The sequence below is a fragment of the Protopterus annectens genome, chromosome 2.part1 (genome assembly GCF_019279795.1).
Source record: "Protopterus annectens isolate FY-2018-M chromosome 2.part1, PAN1.0, whole genome shotgun sequence".
Taxonomy (NCBI): domain Eukaryota; kingdom Metazoa; phylum Chordata; order Ceratodontiformes; family Protopteridae; genus Protopterus; species Protopterus annectens.
The window spans coordinates 1477730703-1477740702 of NC_056729.1; the positions used below are offsets into that span (position 1 = coordinate 1477730703).

General features: G+C 38.2%; 1 protein-coding gene across 2 annotated transcripts in view; it reads left to right on the forward strand.

The window, feature by feature from the left end:
• The window catches only part of GABRD (gamma-aminobutyric acid type A receptor subunit delta), a 583111-nt gene that overhangs the window by 556986 nt on the left and 16125 nt on the right, over positions 1-10000 (forward strand). The window contains exon 7 of one of the 2 annotated variants that reach the window (XM_044062946.1): positions 6917-7069. In XM_044062946.1, coding sequence (XP_043918881.1) covers positions 6917-7069 — 153 coding nt within the window. Of the gene's footprint in view, positions 1-6913; positions 7070-10000 lie in introns of both variants that reach the window. The other variant, XM_044062945.1, reaches the window with a different exon arrangement.

Below are 10000 nucleotides of genomic sequence, written 5' to 3' on the forward strand. Positions count from 1 at the left end.
TAGAGGCATCAGAAATGTACCTGACATCCTGGAGAATGTACTCAAATAGTGCTAGCAACACTGCATAGCACTAATTACTGCAAATTACTGTAAGCCAGTGTTTAGAATTCAGTCCTGCCTGCATGTAATTGGCGCTACATACATATCTAAAATAAATACTTTGGCAAAGTGTTTATTTCACAAGAATTTACAGACCCATTGACGTGTAGCTGGGACAGTGTTCAAATCACAGACTTGTGGTAATTAGGGCTACAAAATGGCACTTCTGCTTTTTGACTACCACCCCCCTTCCCCACCCCCATTTTGTAGCCCAAAAATCTAGATTATAGTTCGAAAGGAGAAAGTTATCTTAAAGGGTATATACAGTGGATATAAAAAGTGTACACACCCCTGTTAAAATGCCAGGTTTTTGTGATATAAAAAATGAGACCACAATAAATAATTTCAAAACTATTCCCATCTTTAATGTGATCTATAACCTGTAGAATTCAATTGAAAAACAAGTCTGTTAGGGGAAAAAATATAAAAAATAAAAAACGTACAATAAGCTGGTTGTATAAGTGTACACGCCCTTAAATTAATACTTTGTTGAAGCACCTTTTGATTTAATTACAGCATCCAGTGTTCTTGGGTACACACCTGCCATCAATTAAAGAGACTCTGATTAACCCCAAATAAAGTTCAGCTGTCCTAGTTAGATTTTCCTGACATTTACTCAGTTGCCTGTTACAGCAAAAACCATTATTCGCAGAGAGCTTACAAAGCATCAAAGGGATCTCATTGTTGAAAGGTATCACTCAGGAGAAGGGAACAAAAAAATGTCCACAGCATTGGATATACCATGGAACACAGTGAAGACATTCCTCAAAAAGTGGAGAAAATATAGGACAACATTGACATTGGAAAGAATTGGACATCCCTCCAAAATTGATGAAACAACAAGACAAAATCTGGTCAGGGAGGCTGCCAAGAGACCTACAACAACACTGAAGGAGCTGCAGGAATTTATGACAAGTACTGGTTGTGTACTACATGTGACAGCAATCTCCCATATTCTCCATATGTCTGGGCTATGGGGTAGGGTTGCAAGACGGAAGCCTTTTCTTACACAGAAAAACATCCAGGCCCGGCTAAAATTTGCAAACCAATACTCCTAAAAACGTGGGGAAAATGTGTTATGGTCTGATGAGACCAAGGTTGAACTTTTTGGCCACAATTCCAAAAGGTATGTTTGGTGCAAAAACAACACTTCTCATCACCAAAAGAACACCATCCCATGTTGAAGCATGGTGGTGGCAGTATCATGCTTTGGGTTTGCTTTTCTTCAGCTGGAACTGGGGCTTTAGTCAAGGTAGAGGGAATTATGAACAGTTCTAAATACCAGTCACTTTTGGCCCAAAACCTTCAGGGGACTGCTAGAAAGCTGAAAATAAAGAGGAATTTCACCTTTCAACATGACAATGACCCCAAGCATACATCCAAATCAACAAAAGAATGGCTTCATCAGAAGAAAATTAAACTTTTGGAGTGGCCCAGCCAGAGCCCAGACATAAATCCAATAGAAAATCTGTGGGGTGTCCTGAAGAGGGCTGTGCACAAGGGATGCCCTTGCGATCTGACAGATTTGGAGCACTTTTGCAAGGAAGAGTGGGCAAATATTGCCATGGCAAGATGTGCCATGCTGATAGACTACTATCCAAGAAGACTGAATGCTGTAATTAAATCAAAAGGTGCTTCAGTGAAGTATTAGTTTAAGGGTGTGCACACTTATGCAACCAGCATATTGTACTTTTTTATTTTTTTATATTTTTTCCCCTAACAGATTTGTTTGTTTTTCAATTGAATTGTACAGGTTATAGGTCACATTAAAGGTGGGAAAAGTTTTGAAATTATTTATTGTGGTCTTATTTTTTTTATATCACAAAAACCTAGCATTTTAACAGGGGTATGTACACTTCTTATATCCACTGTATAAGGTAGTGCATGAGTAGTCAAACATTTACAAGCTGCCTCTGTCCATTACAGACATAGGTGGCACACCAGGGGTGAATTTCTAATTTCTCATCCAGTGGTCCAGGTCATGTTTGAATGGAGTTAGGGAAAAAGTCTGCTTCACATGGATGGGAAGCCAGTTCCAGAGAGAGGGTATTCTCTGAGATTTGTAGATGTTCCCACAACATGTCTTATTTATGTCACAAGCAAGGTTTATGTCCCTGGATTCGGTAGTTCTGATGTTATTTGTTTTTGGGATATGCAAGAGGTGCATCAGCGTGGGGTCCAGGTATGCCTTGCATACCAGATGTAGGTCGCCCCACAACAGTCTGTAGGAGACAGAGAGTGGGGATAGGAGTTTGAGGTGATTTGTATAGGACATTTTGTTAACAAGCTATATTCTTTTTGTGAAGAACCCCTATAGACATTCCACTTGTTGCATATGCCTGGTTAGGTACATATCGAGAGGAGCATTGTACTCATTGATGGCTCTGATGAGTAATGAATGCAGTGGAATGATGACCTTCTTGTACCTAGATGCTATACCCTGGCTTATAAGTTGAGCAACATAAAAGATTTCCTAACTAGCTTAGACACATATTAGTCAAAAGCCAGGTTACTGTCCACATATGTCCCCAAATCATTGACTGCTAGGTCTGCTCTTAGGGGTGTGTTATCTATGAGGTGATTTCTTAGGGTAGCCAACTTCTGAAAGAGTACTGTTTGCATTTCTTCTTGCATTGAGTATCTAGATTATTCTTTAGAAGACCTGCCTTTTTGTTCCTGACTACTGCTCAATTATCCATCAGCCTATCCATTTTCTGATATATCGCTTTACCCATTTACAGAGTCATGGCAGCATTGAAGCCTGTCCTGGTAATTCCACCTGCACCACCTTAGTAATGGGTGCTAACCCTAATACTGCCCCTTCCCTCAACCCTAACCCTTGCCTTTATAAGACACTTCCCATAAAACTGCCACTACACAAGACACACTCGGACACACAAACATTCACAAACACTCGCAAACAACACTATATCAATCCCCTAACCTAACCCAAGCCAAAACCCTAAAATACACAAACTCGCACACAAACATACAACATGTATCCTTCACTCATCTCTGACCCTAACCCTGACTCACATACACATGCACAAACACTCTTGCCCCTCCAAATCCACCTACCTGGCTCATCATTACATAATATCAACATTTCCACCTCTTGGCTATCCATACCAACAACATTAAACCACACCCAGCAGTTGTCACAGAAATGTCATTCAACAAAATGCAGGGGAACCCGCATTTAATATATTCAGATATTTAATGTGACACAGAACCCTGTATTGCCCATAATTCATAGTTGATTACCCTGCATGTTTGACGTATGTGCTCACTGCTCACTGAAATATTTTTACACTAAGGTGAACATTCGACCATCTAAATGGCATTGGCCCACAAACACACACACACGTGCACACGTGCACACACACAAACACACACACACACACACACGCACACACACACACACACACACACACACACACACACACACACACACACCTATGGTAAATCTGGAGATAGACAATTAACCAACCACATGTCCTTAGTCAATTATCCTTGCCAGTAATCTTTGTTACAAATCTGTGCATATGCTTCACTCACTGGTAGTCACTTTTCTGCAATGTATGACAGCTGAAGATTTATTGCTTTACTTTGTTATAGTGTAAATCTGAATAAATGTCTGCTATTATAAACCATAAATTAAAGAGGGAGATTTAAAAAAAAAAAGCTGGTTATCTCAGACATGGGGGGTGCTTTCGTTGAATGATCTCTTAAGTCTGTGTTCTGTCTGTCCATTCAAATGCTGTTCTGCTCTGCATACTGTTGGAAATAAAAAACCTTAATGAAGAATTTCAAAAGAGAAGTAGAATCCTGCAAATATATTAGAGATTTCTTCTTCTTCTTCCTAAAAAAATTGTTGTTTTTCAACCTTTAATTGGAGGTTGGCATAATCGTTAAGTTTACCTCATAGACATAAAATACTGGGTTTGATTTTCATGAAAGGGAAATTGGCTAGGCTTAAAATGGCCCAATATGGCAGTTAGCCCCAAGTACTTACCTATGAATCATCCATGGCTGGATAAGGCTTTTCTTGTTAACATGATGTCCTCTACTGACCAGCCAGCACACTGGAAAGGTAGGACTTCCAGGCTACGTTCTCAGATATGGACTTCCAGTCTCACTGTTGCCAGACGCAGTGTTCTTCACTGTCTACAGTCCATACTGCATGCCTGTTGATCTGCATATGGTGTTATGACAGTGCCAACTCTCTGCCACGTAATGGCTGAGAGGCAGTATATATCCAACATCCTTATTCCTGAGTGGATGTGCTGATATTGGCCATTCATTCAACTCCTTAGCCCAGTCAGCTTTTCTAGTTTCAAGGACCACTCATTAAACCTGAGTCACTGAGGCTGCAGATGGGGCTTTACCTCTTGATTACACACAGCATTTTGCCTGCTGACATACATTCATCCATCTAACTACTGTGTATGTAAACCACTTGGAATATATTCTGTGAAAAAGGAAATATAGGTGAATCCCAGGTGAACATACACCTATAGTCAAATATTATTTTAATTGTTAAAGTTCAAGTTATAATGTACATCCTTTGATATGGGGCTGTTGCCAGCCTTCATTTTAAAACACTTTAAAAGCTATCTATGGCAGGACTAGCCACCCAGCAGTGTAATCCTTGGCTCTAGATGATTGTCACTGTTGATGTGACATCCTGACCCCACATGCAAAAATGGGAAAAAGAGGTTGTGAATGGATGGGTGGATTTAAATGCTGTGCTTACCAAAGATTCTCCTTTACATATGTTGAAAAATAGTAACTGGAAATATTATTAATCAGAAATGTATTATAGTTATTAACGTAAATGCAAATGTACATTGTGTTAAGAATAAACAGCAAAGGTTGTATATTACCTAAACTGGATATGAACTTATTTTATGCTTTTAGGAAAGACTTAAGTCAAACCTTATAGCTAGATTATCTTGAACAAAACAGCCAACAAACAAGTGACATATTGTACATTGGAAAACCTTTTCTAGGTTGTGTTAGTGAAATATTGGTAAATCAGCAGTCTAGTTCAGTAGTTTTTAGAAGAAATGTGATGTGCTCCTACTCTCCGTAGAACCATTCACACACTAAACAAGATAAATTACAAGAGTGTCATGTGTGTCAGTTCTCTGGCTAAAATCAAGATTCTTTCAAGGGATGCTAGCTATAAAATATAACACAGTCATCTCTAAACTGTATTATTTGAGAGAGTTATTCAGGGTAAGGGACACGTTTACAGTGCCTGCAAACCCGTTTGATGTAATGATCTAAGAACTGCAGAGCATGTGGGAGGAATGGAGGAGATGAGATGCAGCTTCTCATTTGCCTTTTCTGGATGGGGGGGACTTTGCTGTCAGAGAGATGTCACTAAAATGGGGATCCTTGATAGGTGTGTGCACATGATTGTGTGAGCTCATCATCACTCCTTTCTGGGTGGGGGGGGACTTTGCTGTCAGAGAGATGTCACTAAAATGGGGATCCTTGATAGGTGTGTGCACATGATTGTGTGAGCTCATCATCACTCCTTTCTGGGTGGGGGACTTTGCTGTCAGAGAGATGTCACTAAAATGGGGATCCTTGATAGGTGTGTGCACATGATTGTGTGAGCTCATCATCACTCCTTTCTGGGTGGGTGGGGACTTTGCTGTCAGAGAGATGTCACTAAAATGGGGATCCTTGATAGGTGTGTGCACATGATTGTGTGAGCTCATCATCACTCCTTTCTGGGTGGGGGGGGGACTTTGCTGTCAGAGAGATGTCACTAAAATGGGGATCCTTGATAGGTGTGTGCACATGATTGTGTGAGCTCATCATCACTCCTTTCTGGGTGGGGGGGGGACTTTGCTGTCAGAGAGATGTCACTAAAATGGGGATCCTTGATAGGCGTGTGCACATGATTATGTGAGATCATCATCACTCCTGCATCCTTGCTTATCAACTGCAAGGGGAAAGAGCAAGTCATCGTTACATAAACTCCCCCAGTGAAACGTATAACAGAACTGATCTCACCTTCATGGTAGCATGGCTGTGCAAATGACAGTAGCTCAAAATATGCATCACTAAATCTCACTGCCTGAACTTAACATCCTGAAATGTAATTCATCCTCACCAACAAAATATGACTTGCTTCATGGTATGGTGACCTCAGTGTTAGAATATTTACTTGGAGTGTGAGGTGACACAACTGCAACAGTTGTTAGTGATGCTGCAGTTTATAATGTTACAGAGATGGATTTTGGATGAGTAGTTCAGTGTAGTCAGTATCTTTGTACAATCATTCATGCTCATCTTGTATAACTGGGAACATAGGTTCATAGGTATATACAAGGCTAATGACCACTAGGGCCCTTAAAAGCCTAGCTGTTCAAACCAAATGTGACCCACACATTTGATTGCCATTTTATTTACAGGGATGATTTACAAATGGCAGTATGAGTGATCCGTGGGAACTCTTAACTAGAATAAATAGGATAACGGGAAAAAAACCATTAAGAATGAACAATCCTGTCTTTCTGTTTACCGCTCTTTAACATCAAAATGCTGGATGGTGGCATGATACATTTAAATAATATACGTGCAGATCCTTTACCATTTTAAGACTTATTTAAAATTAATTCAAACTCTGGCCTAAATGGAAATTTTGCATTTGTTCAGTTTCTAAATTGTACTTCTAAGATTGTATTCTTTAACTTTTAATGATTATACAGTTTTTAGTGCAAGATGTCATACTGCATTAATATATAATGCACTACAGGTGTTGGAAAACCATTATGCCAGAATATTTTCCTTCTAGCAGGTCAGTTCCCCAGACTAAGTCTTCACTTCCACTTGAGAAGAAACCGAGGTGTCTACATCATACAGTCCTATGTGCCGTCCATCCTATTGGTAGCTATGTCCTGGGTCTCATTCTGGATTAGCCAGTCAGCAGTGCCTGCCAGAGTATCTCTAGGTAAGTACACTTTAAATGTAATACAGAAGTTTAGAGATCTACTTATCCCTTTGCGTAGATATGCTTTAGTTTATAAACTTATTTACATTAAATGTTATGAACAATATACACAATTGTGTTTTTAAATCATCTTTAACACACTTTAATACTTTGATTTCTACCATTGATTCTACCATCTATAAAGATTTCAAATCAAGACAAATTCCATTTTGTGGGGCATGGTGGCACAGGTAGATAGTAGTCCCCACCTTACTGTTTCAGGGTATACCGTTTGAGTCTGGCCACTAATGTGTTAGTGTTTGCATATCTTTTCTTGGGTGTGCATTTCCTAGCACTTAGTGTGTCTGACATGGGCTCTGACTCACTGTGACCATGACCTGGATTAAGTAGTTGCTAATAATAAAACACAGTTTTAACCTTGAAATCAATAAGAGATTTTCAGTACACAGCAAGGTGCCTCAGTAGTTAAAAGTCTCTGACTCATAGAGTCATGGCCCAGGTTTAAGTCATGACCTCTTTTCCCTATATGACTGGAGTTGCATGTTCTCATATTTGCATGGGCTTTCTCTGGGCAGTCCAGTTTTGTCCCATCCCTAAGAACATGCTGGTTAATTGGCTTCTTCAAAAACTTGTCCCCATAGAGTTCAGTCACCCTTCCCCTTGTGACCCGCATCTTGGCAGAAAAGGGTCTGAAGACTAGTTAACATTCCTTCTGAACAAATGAATACATTAAAAAAGGAAGATATGTGTTTGTAAAAGCACAATACTCTTACAAAAACATAATAGGCTGCATAACTAATGAGTAGGTTTTAAAAGTGAATTTGTGCATGTATGTGTTGTATTTCTGCCTGAGAATGAGAAAGCAAGCCCAACTAAATGAGAATGTTCTTCCGTTAGTGCCTTTGTATTGTTGTACATGTTTTTCCCTTGACTAATTTTCATTGTAAATTTTCTCCTTCTGATATGCAATTTTAATGAGGTAAAGATGCATATCTGCTTTATGTGAATTGTTAGACTTAACTGATGGAAATTTGAAGTTTTGACAGGAATGAATATGGCACAAATTATTGAAGGTTTCACAATGGTGTTAATTAGAAGAAAACTTATATTTAATGCCATTGTATATCTGAGATTATCCTAGACCAGTCAAATAAAGAATCTGATAGTTATGAGCACGCAAGAGTTTGTAGTTTATTGCAGGTTTGAAGTAGATTGTTGGGAAATTGTGCTGGCATTCATATTTTTAGTATTATGGATTTATGAGACATAGCTGAATTTTGAATGTTGCTGGACTGCTGTCTAGATGTAGGCATTCACTTTACAGTATTCACTAATAATAGTTCTGTTAACCCTAACTATAAAGTTTCTTTTGACTGTTCTCACTACTTCAGACCACTTTTCAGTTAAGATGGTTTGATAAGCTTACTTTTTACATTAAAGTTTCTGACTTAATTGTTTCTGTGTTGTACTTATCAATACAAAGGCAAACACATTTTGAAAAATAACTCATTCAGTGCTCTGGAATAGGTGCTCTTTAGTTTCCCGTTTACTTCCAATAGTCTGTGTGGTGCTCGGCTGGTTCTGGTTAACTCTACTGTATATTCAGAGACAGACATTTGTTGTCTGGTATCACTTGTCTTACATTTTAAGTTTCTATGTTTCAGAGTCTTTACAATAAGAAAGTTAGTGGAGAAGAGTATAATGGAAAACTTTAACTAGTTCTATTGAAGTGTCTGATGGAGCATAAATTGTTAACCAACATTCAGTGTGCCTTATGCTTTCAAGTTAATTTTAAATGTATTCATCTGTAATAAATGTACATGCGTAGTATAGTGATAAGTAATTATTAATATGTAACAATCTACCTCAGAAATGATTGGTTTAAGTTCAGTTAGTAATCTAAGTGACATTAACTAAAATCTCTCCATATCAATATGGATCCTACTGCTTTTTTGATTTCTTCTCCATTATCAAGGTCATCTTTGCCATCTAACTCAAAACTCCTAGAAGATATTTTAATGATTGGAAAACTAAATAAACAAAATGATATTTCTGACCCAACTTTAGTCCACCAGGCTAAGAGAACAAAAGAAGCATAGCCCTGTAGGTATTGTATTAACTCTTACGGGTAATATTGATTCTGTCATTACTCCCCATTCATACTGAATTTGTCCTGCTCCATATCAGTAGGTATTAATCAGGAGGATGGTAAGCATTAGGTTCTGATTATAGGAAACGCACTGATCTGGGGTTTCTATAATCCTTTTATCAAGAATTATAGATTCTGAGTTTCTGTCTCCAGTCTAAGTGGTTGTACCTTCATACACATTGAGAAATCAATTTTTAAGCTTCAAATTTGCTATGTCAAGAATCAGTTGATATCAGTTAAGGCTGGTTCTCCTTAACATGGTTTCTTTAATGCAGATGAAGGCAACCAGTCACACCTACATACTTTTTAACAACAACAGAAACTAAAGGGTATTGAATATTAATGTTCTACTGTCTGTGTCTTTAAAATATAGAAGATTTGAAGAGATGTGTACTTTTAATAGTTGTCTAAGGTGTGAACTCATTTATGTGGGATTTTCCTCTGTTACTGTCTGGGAGGAAATGGTAAACATGCCTTGGATTTTCCATTGGGGGTTATAATCTTGCAGGAAAAAAAAATTAGTTGACTATGCAACCAGAAAGATGAAGCATTTTTTGGAGTTTTCAGTGCCCAAACTGCTGTTATTTATAGTTCTTTTACTAAATGGATAAATACCTTTCTAGACTTTCTAAATAGTTTAAATACTAACATTCATTAGTTAGGAACCTTCCTCTCCACCTAAGGTATTGAAATTATTGCAGTAAATGAGATATGATTTGAGCCCATCAGATCCACTCCAATTAATATAACAAATTTCAAATGTTATTACAACTTTAGGTCTT